Raw genomic sequence first — 16,187 nt, forward strand, 5'->3', positions numbered from 1 at the left:
GCCTAATCGCAATTGTTTGAGATAATCGCCATTCTTTTTGCATGATCCTATCCTATGTTGAAAATGTTTCACGCATTTTCAAACATTTTCCAATTACAATGCAGCAAGGGCGAGGAATAAGCTTGTAGATCAGCTATATTTCTACTATATTTTTTAAATGTAGTGATTTGTCATATCTAAAAGGCAAACAGAAATTAAGTTTTGATTCATACGTTTGTTCCCATGTTCATTGTGCGCGTGCGTGCGTCTCACACAAAAACCAAAATAGATTCCAGGGGGAGATGTAACCTCTAAGTACTCCAAGTCCATTTAGAACCTCTCCATTAAATGTCAATATATCTTATTAAAAGTAGGAAAGTAAATCACGCATCACCGGTTGAGCGGAATGTCCACATTAGTGCTTAGCCCCGGAGAGACCACCCATTATGGGTTTTGATATAAATGTGAGGTATTTTTCTCGTCTTCTTTTTTTTTTGTTGGTGACCTTGGTGTTCCATTAGGTAATGCATTTCCCTTTCCTCCGCGAGCGCGCACACACACACACACACACGTTTCATGTCCTCAACTTTTGATGTAATTTCAGTCCTCCCCCTCAAAAGTGCACGTGTGCATGCGCGTCTTGTCTGGCCACTGAAACAATGTGAGGATGTTTCAGCTCGTGCTGCTATACTGATGTGCTGCTGAGCACACAGCTGCGTAGAAACAACAAAACACTATCAAAAGAGCAAAGCAAAGGGAGACCGGCCTGGCTATATGCACACGCCACCCACCCCCCACCCCCGCGTCATATTGATCAAGTCACATCAAAGAACCAGTGCATCTCTAATGCAGCTCAGGCCCTGCTTTTCCAAAGAGCTTTCTCCACTTTGATGGAGGATGATGGTATTGATAGTGTCACAATGCAAAAGCACGTCACCTTGTGCTTCTTCTTTTCCTCCTCCTGCAGCACTATGAAAAAAACCTGCGCATTTACATAAACGCGACTCGCTGAGTAGCGGCCTATTCAGCGGCCTGTAAAGGGTGTTGGTTCTCTCATTAGCGCTCGGCTAGTCTCGGCGCGCTCGCGTCCATTGTAAGGAGAGTCAATGGCCTTTTCAAAGTTGTCTCTCATGATTAGATGCCGCCTACTTAGAGAGGTGTGCTGGCCACGCCGTTGGAGGCGGGGGACGGACGACTACAAAAAGAAAACATGAAATGAAAATACTCCTATTAGTGATTATCAATGAGGTTTGGCTTTGTATGAAAAGGGCATAGTGAGATAGCGTGTCAATACAACGGGAGGCTTTTGAGAGATGTTGTCGGGGTCTGCCTCAGTCATGCAAAAGAGATAACCACACACGCGCTCGCGCGCGGCTTTACGCCGACCGCATCCCGCCGCGTTCACACTCGGCGGCTACAAAAAGCGACAGGCTATACAGCAAGTCATTTACGGTGGAAGTCGGCGACATGACGGAATATACAAAAGCCACAAAGGGATGAAAAAAACCAGCTGAGCTGGCTTCGGCATTTTTCAGTGCCCAAATGACGCGATGACGTTTCAAATAAACATGAATTCCTGTGCTCAGCCGGTTGGTTCCCTGTTCATTTTGAACCCCTTGTGTTTTTCTCGCTCGTCGCTCAACGCGATTTTGGTGCATGACTCAACCAAGTATAAATCAACTCTTTGGCCTTCAAAATATACTAAACCCCTCATGCATTTTTTTAGGGATGCTACAAATCAGGTTTTTGGGGACTTATCCCGATCACCGATTGTTTTTCTCATGATCAGCCGATAGGCGAATTTGAATGTTTCCAAAATGATTACGAGTCAAAACCCAGGTCAAAACTGTTCCTTTGTGTGTGTGTGGGGAGGAAGGGGAGAATGTTTAGGGCTGTCACAAAGATACAAAATGATAATATACTATATATCTTTCAGAGAAGAAACGTCGCAGCATGGAGCTGATCCCGCTGACGGCGCGCATGGTGATGACCCACCTGGTGAACCACCTGGGGCACCACCCGCTGAGCGGCGGGCCCGCCCTGCTGCACAGCCTGGTGAGCGAGAACCACGACAACCCCCACGTGGAGTCGTCGGAGCTCTCCTCCGAGGTCTTCAAGAGCCCCAACCTGCAGCTGTTCGTGTTCAACGACAGCACGCTGGTGTCCTACCTGCAGATCCCCGCCGAGAGCCCGGCGGCCCCCGCCGCCGGCCTGCAGCCACCGCAGCCCTCGTCCCAGGTGAAGACTCCACCTCTCCTCTCCCCCTCCCCTCCCTCTCAGCCCTCATTCCAGGTGAAGACTCCACCTCTCCTCTCCTCTCCCCTCCCTCTCAGCCCTCGTCCCAGGTGAAGACTCCACCTCTCCTCTCCCCTCCCTCCCCTCCCTCTCAGCCCTCGTCCCAGGTGAAGACTCCACCTCTCCTCTCCCCTCCCTCCCCTCCCTCTCAGCCCTCGTCCCAGGTGAAGACTCCACCTCTCCTCTCCCCTCCCCTCCCCTCCCTCTCAGCCCTCGTCCCATGTGAAGACTCCACCTCTCCTCTCCCCTCCCTCCCCTCCCTCTCAGCCCTCGTCCCAGGTGAAGACTCCACCTCTCCTCTCCCCTCTCCCCTCCCTCTCAGCCCTCGTCCCAGGTGAAGACTCCACCTCTCCTCTCCCCTCCCTCCCCTCCCTCTCAGCCCTCGTCCCAGGTGAAGACTCCACCTCTCCTCTCCCCTCCCTCCCCTCCCTCTCAGCCCTCGTCCCAGGTGAAGACTCCACCTCTCCTCTCCCCTCCCTCCCCCCCTCTCAGCCCTCGTCCCAGGTGAAGACTCCACCTCTCCTCTCCCCTCCCCTCCCCTCCCTCTCAGCCCTCGTCCCATGTGAAGACTCCACCTCTCCTCTCCCTCTCCCCTCCCCTCCCTCTCAGCCCTCGTCCCAGGTGAAGACTCCACCTCTCCTCTCCCCTCCCTCCCCTCCCTCTCAGCCCTCGTCCCAGGTGAAGACTCCACCTCTCCTCTCCCTCCCTCCCCTCCCTCTCAGCCCTCGTCCCAGGTGAAGACTCCACCTCTCCTCTCCCCTCCCTCCCCTCCCTCTCAGCCCTCGTCCCAGGTGAAGACTCCACCTCTCCTCTCCCCTCTCCCCTCCCTCTCAGCCCTCGTCCCAGGTGAAGACTCCACCTCTCCTCTCCCCTCCCTCCCTCCCTCTCAGCCCTCGTCCCAGGTGAAGACTCCACCTCTCCTCTCCCCTCCCTCCCCTCCCTCTCAGCCCTCGTCCCAGGTGAAGACTCCACCTCTCCTCTCCCCTCCCTCCCCCCCTCTCAGCCCTCGTCCCAGGTGAAGACTCCACCTCTCCTCTCCCCTCCCCTCCCCTCCCTCTCAGCCCTCGTCCCATGTGAAGACTCCACCTCTCCTCTCCCTCTCCCCTCCCCTCCCTCTCAGCCCTCGTCCCAGGTGAAGACTCCACCTCTCCTCTCCCCTCCCTCCCCTCCCTCTCAGCCCTCGTCCCAGGTGAAGACTCCACCTCTCCTCTCCCTCCCTCCCCTCCCTCTCAGCCCTCGTCCCAGGTGAAGACTCCACCTCTCCTCTCCCCTCCCTCCCCTCCCTCTCAGCCCTCGTCCCAGGTGAAGACTCCACCTCTCCTCTCCCCTCTCCCCTCCCCTCCCTCTCAGCCCTCATTCCAGGTGAAGACTCCACCTCTCCTCTCCCCTCCCTCCCCTCCCTCTCAGCCCTCGTCCCAGGTGAAGACTCCACCTCTCCTCTCCCCTCCCTCCCCTCCCTCTCAGCCCTCGTCCCAGGTGAAGACTCCACCTCTCCTCTCCCCTCTCCCCTCCCCTCCCTCTCAGCCCTCATTCCAGGTGAAGACTCCACCTCTCCTCTCCCCTCCCTCCCCTCCCTCTCAGCCCTCATTCCAGGTGAAGACTCCACCTCTCCTCTCCCATCTCCCCTCCCCTCCCTCTCAGCCCTCATGCCAGGTGAAGACTCCACCTCTCCTCTCCCTCTCCCCTCCCTCTTAGCCCTCATTCCAGGTGAAGACTCCACCTCTCCTCTCCCCTCCCTCCCCTCCCTCTCAGCCCTCATTCCAGGTGAAGACTCCACCTCTCCTCTCCCCTCCCTCCCCTCCCTCTCAGCCCTCGTCCCAGGTGAAGACTCCACCTCTCCTCTCCCCTCCCTCCCCTCCCTCTCAGCCCTCATCCCAGGTGAAGACTCCACCTCTCCTCTCCCTCTCCCCTCCCTCTCAGCCCTCATTCCAGGTGAAGACTCCACCTCTCCTCTCCCCTCCCTCTCAGCCCTCGTCTCAGGTGAAGACTCCACCTCTCCTCTCCCCTCCCTCCCCTCCCTCTCAGCCCTCGTCCCAGGTGAAGACTCCACCTCTCCTCTCCCCTCCCCTCCCTCTCAGCCCTCGTCCCAGGTGAAGACTCCACCTCTCCTCTCCCCTCCCTCCCCTCCCTCTTAGCCCTTGTCCCATGTGAAGACTCCACCTCTCCTCTCCTCCACCTCTCCTCTCCCTCTCCCCTCCCTCCTCTTCCTCTCAGCCCTCCAGCTTGGCCCATAGCGCTGCCGCTTGCCGTAGCACTTGCCCTAGCCTCGATGTCCTTGCAGGCATATGCTAGGGCATTAAAGGTATATTCAGTGATTTCACTCAAAAAACCTTAGGTTTCGTTTTTGGCTGTGGGACCTAAGCCTTCGTCCAATCAGGATAGAGAGTCAAAAACTAAACCTACGTTTTTTTGACCCCCAGGGGTTAACTGGGGACAGGGAGGAACTGCTTATATGGTCAGCACACTCTATAGTAGAGAGGATTATCACAACAAAACAAAAAAATGATATTTGAATCACTGAATATACCTTTAAGCAACTAGTCAACTAGTAAAAATGACTAGAAGTGAATGCCCTAGCGTATATGCAAAGGCAGATGACAGATACCAGGTCATTGTTGATCTCGCATCTAGGGATGCACCGAAAATTCGGCCACCGAAAATATTCGGCCGAAAATGGCTAAAAATGTATTTTCGGCCTATTCGGTTTCGGCTCAAATAAGCCGAAAAATATCACCGAATAGTAGTAGTGGTCCTAAAGTTGTGAATCGAACTAAACTGCGAGGAAAACACAGATGTACAAGCCCAACGCGCTGTGCATTGCGACGGGTAGATAGCTTGTAGATCTGCTACTTTCAGCGCAGGAAGGGCGCATGCTTATGACGCTCTTTAACTATGCATCATTCAGCAGCCTGCAGCCAGCGACAGTCGCAGGCAACACAACACACGAGCAGCAGTCACGGAATGCACAGGCAGATCCACACATCTGTGCTTTCATCCACGATTCCATAGCCTTCTAAATCTTATGTCCCATCCACGGGCACAAGCAACGTGATATTAGCAGCTTCCACCCGATCTGTGGTGGTGTACTGTTGACGAGGGAAGCTAGTAGCTAGCATGGGAGCTAACGTTAGTTTTAACACTATAGTACTTTCCATCCGTTCCCCAACCCCTCACACTCGCTGCTGCGTTTACACGGGCAGACACAAAGACGAATGGGAATATAATTTGGAGCTTTTAGACTGTATCGTTGCTTCTGCCCGTGTTTAATGGTCAGGGTTTCACTGTTCACATGAGCAGGCAGACCTGTCAAAACGATGCACTTCCAAAAACTCAGAGACATGCCACCACGTATTAATTCAAACCCACCTCTGGAATATTGCTATCTCATTCCACTTTAATTTATTTTATTCCATAGTCTTAGTTTTTCTCTAATAAAGTTGTTTTTATTTGTTTTCTCATGTTCTCCTTGAAAAGTTTCTTTAAGTACTCAGAGAAGCTTTATATAAATAATATTATTATCACTATTATTATTACTACTTGGTTTTATTGCATATGCTTATGTAGAAAAAAAAGCTCACTGCTCAGGTCAAATAGGCCTATTGATATGCGATTAAAATGTGATTAATTGAGATTAATTAATCACAAAGCCTCCAATTATTTAGATGTTTTTTAATGGACCCATAAGTGTTTATTATTTAAGTTAGGTTTTGCCATAATCATGTCTTTTGCCATAATCAGGTAGCTTTACAACAAAGATATATTCGGCTATTCGGTATTCGGTTTTCGGCCAACTGTTTCCTATATTCGGTATTCGGTTTCGGCCAAGAATTTCCCTTTCGGTGCATCCCTACTCGCATCCTATAGTGTTTATAGTTTCAATGCACAGATGTTCTACTGTTAGACGGATGATAGGTTCTTGGTTTACTAATTACATGTATTACTTGTTTAATGCCATTTTAAGCTCTGGATTAAGAGTGTCTTCTTCACCCATTCTGGGTGTTTTGAGCACACTTTAGCTTAACTTTATGGGGCAGCGGTGGCCGAACTGTTTGCGGAGCGGTCTTGATATATCGGAAGCTCGCTAGTTCGTATCCCCGGACCGGCACGTTAAAATTACCACCGTTGAAGTGCCCTTGAGCAAGGCATTGAACCCCTACCATGAAATGTTCTATGAGCAGGGCCTGGCTGTAAACAAGTTATTGAGCTTAGTCCAGTTACCCCGGGTAAACATGGTAACTTTGCTATGCTTAGCTATTTAGATTCTGCTATTTTTGAAAAATTGTGAAAAATGTGGTGCAAATCTTTGAATATATATTATTATTATATAATGTTTTTAACTCAAATCTTTGCTTCTGTGGGGGTCCCTGGAACAACATATTTTCAGATGGGGGTCAAATACAGATCATTCTGGGGGTCCTTGACATGAAATAGTTTGAGAACCACTGATATAGAAACAATAAGTTTATCTGAGAACTGTCGTGATTTAAAAGACACTTTGTAGAATCCAAGTTGGACCTGAACGTGTTAAAATGTAAATTGGCAGGTGCGCGTCATCGTCCGCGACATCTCGGGCAAGTACTCGTGGGACGCCTCCGTCCTGTACCGCACCCCCCCGGAGGCCCACGACGGCGCCTCCACGCGGCCGAAGGTCTCGGAAGGTGACCGCCACCCCCGGCCCATCCACAACAGCCAAAAACAGCAGCCTAGCCCCTCCTCCTCCTGCTCGGACCCCCGCGCCTCCCTGGGGGGGGAGTCCTTCTCGGACGACTGCCTCACCAAGAAGGTAATTAATAGCTTACACGGCACTGTTTGTGGGCCGCGGACACGTTATGCCGGTCCCGACGGCCTTTACTGCATGTCTTCCCCCCCCCATCTCTCTCTCTCCCACATTTCCTGTCAGCCTATACTGTCTGTCCCTCCATAAAATATATAAAATAAAGGCGAAAGCCACCAAAGAATATGTAAAAAATAAAAATAAAAACATTGCGAGAAAAGCGAAACTATATAGAACTAAATATTTAAGATGTATTGAAAAATAGACTTATCTACAAGCTCACAACGTGGTGCGAAGCAACACGTTGTGAGCTTGTAGATCGGCTATTATCACTCGAAGATCGCCGATCCCACAGCGAATCCCTAACGTCTGTTTCGGGTCACGGGGGGAGGAGGAAGAGGAGGAGGAGGAGGAGGAGGGGGGCGAGGAGGAGGAGCCGGACGTCCTGGACCAGCTGCTGGAGGAACTGGGCCAGAGCAGCCCGGAGTGCCTGCCCCAGCCGCGGCAGCCCCGGCTCAACCAGCCGGCCCCGCTGCCTTGCGGCATGAGCCCCGAGCAGGAGGCCGCCATCCTGGACGCCATCGGCCGGCAGGCGGCGCGGGAGGCCCAGGAGGTGGGGAGGTGGGAGGCGGACGTGAGCGTGCGCGCCGCCAGCCACCGGGAGCCCGCCCGCCAAGAGCCCAAGGCGCCGTTCTACTTCTGCAGGCTGCTGCTCAATGACCTGGGCATGAACTCCTGGGACCGCAGGTAACAGCACGGTACCCTAACCTTGGATTTAAGCTTAGTCTTTGAAAACACCAATTAGCTTTAGGCCTGTTTAGGCAATCTAAACTAGTCTTAGTCTAGTCTTAGTCAACTAAAAATCACAAACCATCGTATTTTGGTGCAAGAACAAAAATGAACGCTGCCATAAAAGAAACTAAAACATAATTGTTCAACAAATATGGCGAAAGCAAACATTCCTCCAGGTAACCACATTTTTATGGTTCGCTAGTAAATACCCTCTTTTTAGTTTAGTTTAGTTTCCTACATGAAAAAAAATCAAAAGATTTAAACAAAGTTTAAACAAAAACAATGTAAATTAAATAGAATCATTTCAATAAATAAATGAATTATCCTCAAGCTAGCAACACAGTGTGAAGCTCTGCTATTTTCACTAATATGGGCACCACGGGCAAATGTCTAATTTCTCTTAAAAGTTTTGGAAAAAAGCTACAGTATAGACACTAAGGCAACCAGAGTTCTGAAACGTCTCCCTGTGACAACCTGATCGACGCACGATTTGAAAGGAGGACTGTCGAAACTCAACTCTGCAGTCTGTTGATATTATACGTTTGTATTAATAATAATATACCCCCCCCCCCCCCCCCCCCCCATCCTCAAAGTGACCCAGCTGCTGCCTCGTTACCAGAGACCCCCCCCCCCTGCTGAGGGGGAGAAAGGGGAAGCCTGTTAGAAGTCTGGAGTCAGTTAATCTCTTCTCCACGGGGCCAAGGAGCCCACGCTGGTGTCACCCAGGTACGCGTCGGCGTCCGCCGCGTCACCTGGCTCGCGCCTCCTCCACGTTGCATTAAAAAGCTCTCACACCTCTTAATGGGGCGAATGACTCCACACACACACACACCAGCGTGGAGTCATGAAGAGAATAAAAACAAGCACGACGACGGATACTTGTAAATGCTAAAGTACAGTAATATAATAATTTGCATCGTTCCCCATTTAAATCGTTCCCGAATCCCGACTCACACTCCCGAACAAGGTTTGCTTCATAATAATAATAATAATAATATCTCAGAGTGCCATGAAGACGCTTTACATGGGGGGCAAGAGGAAGCTACAAAAATAAAAACTATTAGAGAAAAAAACCCCACTAAAAGCTAAGGAATGAAAACGGTGAAAAGAGTTAGCTAGGGAAAGCAATATTGAAGAGGTGGGTTTTGAGGGCGGTTTTGAAAGTTTGAAGGGTGGAGACGCCTCGTCGTCTTACAACCACATCGGTCTGCCCGTGTTAGTTTGTCATGTAATGGTGATAACTGGTGGCGTTTTTTTATCCGAGTTCGATCAAACTTGGCAATTGAGTTGTGGGACAGGGTCAGGATCTGCACTCCACACCGTCTCACTCGTTGACACTGCCATTTGCATTTGTACCCTCTTCTTCATTTACTTTTCACAGGAAAAGCTTTCATCTGCTGAAGAAGAACTCCAAGCTACTGAGAGAACTGAAGAACCTGGATTCCAGGCAGTGGTACGCTGATGCTCTTCTAGTTGTTAGACCGTGTGTGTGTGTGTGTGTGTGTGTGTGATTGTGGAGACGCACACGAGACTAGAGCCCGGTCGATTCTGTCCGATTTCCGGAGAGTCATAGACCTCCGATTATTGGAATTTGGAAGTGTTTATTTTAGCCCTATTCAGTAATCTTCTAAAGTAGCCGATCTACAAGCTCAAAATGGGCCACACTCTCATCACTCACTTTTATGTTTATATATATAACTAATATATCTGCCAAAGCGATGTTTCTGCTTGCCTCTACGCAAGATGCCAACGTCGTTGGCATGGCTCTGTTGTCGAACAACACCAGAACGCCGTTATCTTTTATTGCACACAGGCCAGTGACTGCAGCCAAACAGCACGGCGTCTGTCCCTCTGCCATGAATGTGCTAATGAACCTGCCTCTTTCTGAGTGCAAATCACACTCCAGAAATTGCTCAGAGTGCCGTCACCCTTTTATTCCTAATCTACACCATCTCACCCTGATCACAGCTCTTTCACTTTAGTTAGCCTCTTTCTCTCTCTCTCTCTCTCTCTCTGCTTCTCTCTGACACACACACACACACACAATCAATAGGCACTCTACACAGCTAATTAAAGAATACCCCCCGGATCGGCCTCTCTCTCTCTCTCTCTATCTCTCTATCCCTCCCAGATGACTATATACCTGCCTGCCTCATAGCAACCTGTGTCCAAGCACGCAAAATGCCCCCAATTTGGCCCGGCGCGTCTCTCCCGTCATGGCAACGGCAGATACAGATGGGAGAACTCTGGCCGTCGCTCTTTTTTTATCTATCGTGTCTTTGCAACGTTCTGCGCAAAACGGGAGGGGAAGCAGGCACTCGGCGTAGTTCCATACATGATCTCTCGCTTAAACCCTGTGTGCTTAGCTGACCTAGAGTCCCCCCCCCCCCCCCCTGCTCTTCAGTCTATTCTAGATCCCCACTGCAGGCTTGTAGATCGGGTATTTTTTTTCGACATAATCTTTGTCTCCAGAACCCGAGACTCTAGGGTCCACGTGGGGTTATATAAGTATAGTGGCAAATACCACGATTGTACTGTTAGGAATATGACAACTTTTGTAAGCATTCCCTGTCTCGCATCAGCCACAGGCGGTAGTTGTTGTGGTTCGGGGGGGTTGAGGGTCGTGGGGGGGGGGGGGGGGGTCGATGGCTTAGCGTTGATACCCATGTACTTTTCTTTCCCCTCTCTCTCTCTCTCTCTCTCTCTGTCTCTCTGTCTCTTCTCCTGCAGTCGAGAGACTCACAAGATCGCCGTGTTTTACATCGGAGAAGGTCAGGAGGACAAGTGCTCTATCCTGTCCAACAGCGCTGGGAGCCAGGACTACGAGAACTTTGTGTCTGGACTGGGATGGGAGGTACGTTACGCACGCACGCACGCACACACACACACACACAGGGCTGGGATGGGATGGGCGGTACATTACACACACACACTCACGCACATGCACTCCTTATTGGGCCCAACGTGTAATTCCTCCTTTCACACTTTTTCACAAATCGCACGTTAGGACTTGGTCATGCAAACATATTCAGTCGTTTGTGTGTGTGTGTGTGTGTGTGTGTGTGTGTGTGTGTGTGTGTGTGTGTGTGTGTGTGTGTGTGTGTGTGTGTGTGTGTGTCAGGTGGAGCTGGCCACACACTGCGGCTTCATGGGGGGTCTCCAGAGAAACGGCAGCACGGGCGTCACCGCCCCGTACTACGCTACCTCCAACCTGGAGGCCATCTTCCACGTGTCCACGCGCATGCCCTCCGACTCGGACGACTGCCTCACCAAGAAGGTACCTGTAGCGTGTGTGTGTGTGTGTGTGTGTGTGCACGCATGCCTTCTGACTCAGATGACTGCCCTTAAGTGTTATTTCAAAAACATTTTCATAAAACATTCAGAAAAAAGCAAAACTTGCCATGAGTTAATTTTAAAACAATTCAGTAGAAGATATTAAAGAAAAGTCTAGAAAGAAGAAATTCCATGAATTAGAACAAATATTTAACACAATATATGCCCAAGACGTCCACAGACGTCCTAGGAACTACCGCACGTAGTGCCCAAATGTGGGTCAAAATGTGGGCACCCCACGTCGCTATTTTGAAAGAATGTAAAGGCACATAATGTGTTAAGATGTAGTGGAAAATCTACACGCTCACAGCGCCACGTAGTGAGCTTGCCAATGCCGATTGCTTTTATTCGTGGACACAGAGACAAGACAAGAACGGACAGACAAGCTGCCTCCTGACCTTCTGAAGAAGGCAGCTTTGTCTGTCCGGAACGTTGGTCCTGTCTCTCAGTTGTCGGCTAGCTAAAGCTGGTGAAGAACGTCCGAGAGGCACTAGTTCTAGAACACGTTCCGTACAGAGGCAGAATGTTATATAAGTTAGATAAGTATAACATGTTCCGTACGGAGGCAGAATGTTATATAAGTTAAAGTATAACACGTTCCGTACACAGGCAGAATGTTGCTTTAAGTGAGTCGGATGCTGTGAAATGGCTGCAGCATCCATCCATCCATCCTGCCCAGAGCAGAGCAGAGCAGTGGCTGTTGTTGTGTCTCTGTGTTCAGCTGTGTGATCAAGAGGTGTGACTTCAGAGTGCGGGCATTGATTAGCGACCCCTGGCCGGGTGGGAGGCCTGGCGAGCCGAGAGGAAGCGGCCGTGAGTGGAGGGAGGGAGGGAGAGAGAGAGAGAGAGAGAGAGAGATTAAGATGAGGGGGAGAGATGGCATAATGACTATGATTGGCCCAGACCTCCCCCCCATCCCCGTGTGCTGTGACCAGGGCCTGGATTCAGCCATTAGCTTTCCACCGCCATGCCGCGGCGCCGGACGGATGCCGGCGGGACGCTTTCATCCGATTCCTGCCGCCGCCGCGGGGGCGATCGATCGAGGGCACACTGACTGCGGCGGTGAACCCAGGGCTGTGGCAGCGCAACCGGCAGCAGTTAGCACGGAGAAATTAGCCGCGAGGCCCAACCCCACCCCCCCTACCACCCCCCCGCGCCGCCAATCTTCTCATGCGCTGCCCCGCTGAGAGAGGAAATTCATCAGGCTCTGTTCATATCTACTCCCCCACCGCCGGGGCGTCTACAGATCCTCCTCTCTCTCTCTCTCTCTCTCTCTCTCTCCCCCCCCCCCCCCCCCTCCCCGGCTCCCTTCTCTCGACCCCGTACTGAACCTGTGCTCAGTGGCAGCGAAAATCTGTTAGGCTGAGCGCAGATTAGATTTGGGCCCGGGCTGCCTGCCTGCCTGCCTGCCTGCCTGCCTGCGTGCGCGCAGGGCCGAGGTCTGTGGAGAAGGGGGCCGGGCCCCGTCGGGCCAGAGTGTGCCACCGGCCCGCTTCCATTCATTTGACCGGGAGCCACTGTAATTGGTCCTCCTCCTCCTCCTCCCCGCGCCACAGATCCCTGTACTAGCCGCGGGCCCCCGCAGAACATTGGCAGGCTGACCGCATGCATGGAGGCTTAAGAGAGAGAGAGAGAGAGAGAGAGAGAGAGAGACGGGGAGGGGGTGGGGGGGCCGAAGAATTGTGATGAAAAAAAGACGCTTTATCTGTATCCAAGCAGGAAGTTTCCCTGTCAATTTACAAATAAAACTTTCAGTCCCAAGCAAAGCCACCCGCCAGGCCCCGCCTGCGACCATAGATTCATACCGAGAGAGGGGGGGGGGGGGATTGTCTGTTTGAAGGAAGCAGAGAAAAAAGGAAAATAAAACAGCCGCCCCCCCCACCCACCCCCGCCCCCCTCCTTCCAGCTAAACCCAAAAGAAAAGAGGAAAGGAAAAAATAAAAAATAAAGCCATGAATTCCTCCAATCCAATTGTGAGCTTTAGGGCAGAGCTGTTCAGCGCCCGGCAGCAGCAGCAGCAGCAGCTGGCTGCAGTAATGCGGTTATAGGAGCGACCTGCAGGGTGGGGGTCAGGCCATGTCGGAGAGGACTTGTGTCTTGTGTGTGTGTGTGTGTGTGTGCGCGTGCGTGCGTCTCAGCCGCCACACTCTCCAGCCCCTCGGGCAAACCGTGGCTTAACTGGCCGGCTGCAAACCATGTTTTTCTAAGAAGACGCTTGTGCTCGTCAGGGGGACCTTTTGCTCCCAGCTCCATCCGTGTGTGTGTGTGTGTGTGTGTGTGTGTGTGTGTGTGTGTGTGTGTGTGTGTGTGTGTGTGTGTGTGTGTGTGTGTGTGTGTGTGTGTGTGTGTGTGTGTGTGTGTGTGTGTGTGTGTGTGTGTGTGTGTGTGTGTGTGTGTGTGTGTGTGTGTGTGTGTGTGTGTGTGTGCGTGTGCATGCTAGGGCCTGTTGCCTTGGTGGGGGGTCAGAGGGGGCTAATTGGACAAGAGCCTTTGACTTAGGTCATATTTTATAGGAAAGGAGAGTCACGCGTTGTGCCGCCACGCCGCCATCAAGGCCTCGGATAGGTCGACCGCACGCAGACAGGCTGTCGAGCGAAGGCATAAGTGCCCTTGTTAACCCTGTGATTCATCTCATCCAAACGCTAATACACTCTTGCCCCAATTAACGTCCGTCCCCCCCCCCCGGGTTGATTGGGCTCGGCGCGGATGCATATTCAACACTTTTCGCCGAAATTGTCCCGATGACCTGCGTGGAAACATGCAGAGCGCGCCGTGGCAGACGGTCTGAACTGGTGGCGGCGGAGGCGTAATCAGCATGCCGTGGGTTTGTTTAACATTACCGTATTACCATAATTAAGGGCTCACAATAGAATGTGCTAATTGCATTTTTTGGTGGCGAGGGCATGTTTTCTTAATGGCTCATTAGGCCTCACAGTACATTGGCAGATGTTTTCTCCTCCGAGTGGAAGCCCCACTTTCCCACCGACACGCCGCCGGCTCAACAACGCATTGACACGTTTTGGAAGTAAATTAGTACTTTTGCTTTGGGTGCTGTAAAGTATGTTTTGAGGCTTCAACTCAAGTGCATTTTTTGAATGCAGGACTTGTACTTGTAACAGAGTATTATCCCTTTAACACCCCCAGCGGCAAGAACGGAGTTATCCGTCCTATCAATTAGTGACGTTCGTCGCCCCGGACGGAGATTAATAAACGGGCGGAGATCAAAGCCGACCGCGTCGCTCCACAGGCTGTTGCGCAACATTCAATGTTATTCCTGTTTGGGACGTCGTCGAAAATGTTCCCTCCCCATTTTAGCCCATCAGATCGAAAATCTTAAAATGTGAATAACTCTTTATCTAAATCATTCCGTCCAATTCTAAGCAAAGATTATGGACCGGAACCCCCTTTTTTTATTATTATTTAACACAGGAACACATTGTTGTGTTGTCGTTGCTGTGTACGGTATATACTTATAGCAACATGTATTTGTAGTTTTGGAATAAATATTTGAAGTTTTCCAGAAAACGTAGGTCTAAATGGGTTATATTACTGTACTACGTTTTGGTATTGCTACTTTTACTTTACTTTACATTTTGGTGTTGGCATCATGTTATGCTTTAGCTATTGAAAAATAGCAGACTGAGTGGCGCGCTACGAGCTTGTAGGTCTGCTATTTATGAAAAATCGACTCGCATAGAAACATAGCTTTTTCAGAAAACTGTCAGGATGTAGAAGACATTTTTAGAATCTGATCTCAGGTCAGAATGGGTTAAGCAGATACAGTAGGATGACCAACCCTCTGCCTATAGTACAGTGCTAAATCTCTTGTCAAAACCAGACGCATTACGAGATTGTATAATAGACTATTTTAACTATTTAGTATAGCCCTATAATAGGGCTACACTGCGTCTCCATAGCCCTATAATAGGGCTATACTATAAAATGATTTTCTTTTTAAAGTTTGTAAGTTTGGGGCCGTTGGGAGACACCAAATGTCTCTCTTGGGTCTCAAGCTGAGACGTGATAGACTCAGTCAGTCTAGCTTGTACTGGAACATACTCGTTTTAAAATATAACTTGTGTGTCCTCATGCCTGTTTTAAAATATAACTTGGCCATGTGTGTCTTCATACCTGTTATAAAATATAACTTAGCCATGTGCGTCTCTTCGCCTAAGGAGGTGAGAAGAAGGTGTTTACCTGTTTCAAGTACAATCAGTCAATTTCCTGTCATTTGAGCGTACCGTTTTTGTCCCGGACAGACTCATTTGTGTTTGTGAACAGGAACATGGAAATGGGAGGCAATTTGAGGTCTTATGGGAGTAAAGTTAATTGGATCTGAATGATTGGTTTTGAAATGCTCAATCTTGTGTATGCATGTTGTGTCTGGTCATTTGAATTTGTAATGAAAAAGCAATAAAAATAGCCCCGGGAATAGGCCAGTCTATTGAGATATATATATACTGTATATATATATATATATATAACCCATTACAACACCACCGTGTCCTACATTTGTAACAAACCAAACCGTTTGAATGTCCGTCGAGAATTCAGAGAGTTACGAGATGATTTTAATTCTGGAGAGAGAGAGAGAGAGAGAGAGACCTCCTGCTTCGGTAGACACGCGTGGAGGAACGGTTTGAACCTGCTAATAATGACAATCACCTTGACGCGTCGCTCCGATGAACAGCAGCGGACGGTGCGGCAGTGTTGTTTTCGTCGACAAAAATCTCATGATATTTAGTCGACTAAAACTAGACTAAACACTAAAACATTCCAGGTGACTAAAATGTGACTGGAACTAAATGAAAACGTTTCAAGAGACTATGACTAAAACTAAAATAGAAATGTGCTGCCAAAAACAGTGTCTACATGTGTATCGTTGCTGTCGGCCAGATAACCCCCATCTACTCTACATAATTCCAACCTTTTTGTTTGTGTGCTTTGTCGTAAATGATGAACGCCCTTAATTGATCGTGCTACAGCATCACGCAAAAGCATCACAAGTAGCAGA

General features: G+C 50.1%; 1 protein-coding gene across 1 annotated transcript in view; it reads left to right on the forward strand.

The window, feature by feature from the left end:
- Positions 1 to 16,187, forward strand: part of ralgapa2 (Ral GTPase activating protein catalytic subunit alpha 2) — a 186,749-nt gene that overhangs the window by 114,411 nt on the left and 56,151 nt on the right. Inside the window, 6 exon segments of the mRNA XM_080784277.1 lie at positions 1,921 to 2,217; positions 6,818 to 7,057; positions 7,440 to 7,795; positions 9,222 to 9,293; positions 10,571 to 10,694; positions 10,962 to 11,117. Coding sequence (XP_080640403.1) covers positions 1,921 to 2,217; positions 6,818 to 7,057; positions 7,440 to 7,795; positions 9,222 to 9,293; positions 10,571 to 10,694; positions 10,962 to 11,117 — 1,245 coding nt within the window.

The sequence above is a fragment of the Protomyctophum bolini genome (assembly GCF_963924005.1).
Source record: "Protomyctophum bolini genome assembly, chromosome: 15".
Lineage (NCBI taxonomy): Eukaryota > Metazoa > Chordata > Actinopteri > Myctophiformes > Myctophidae > Protomyctophum > Protomyctophum bolini.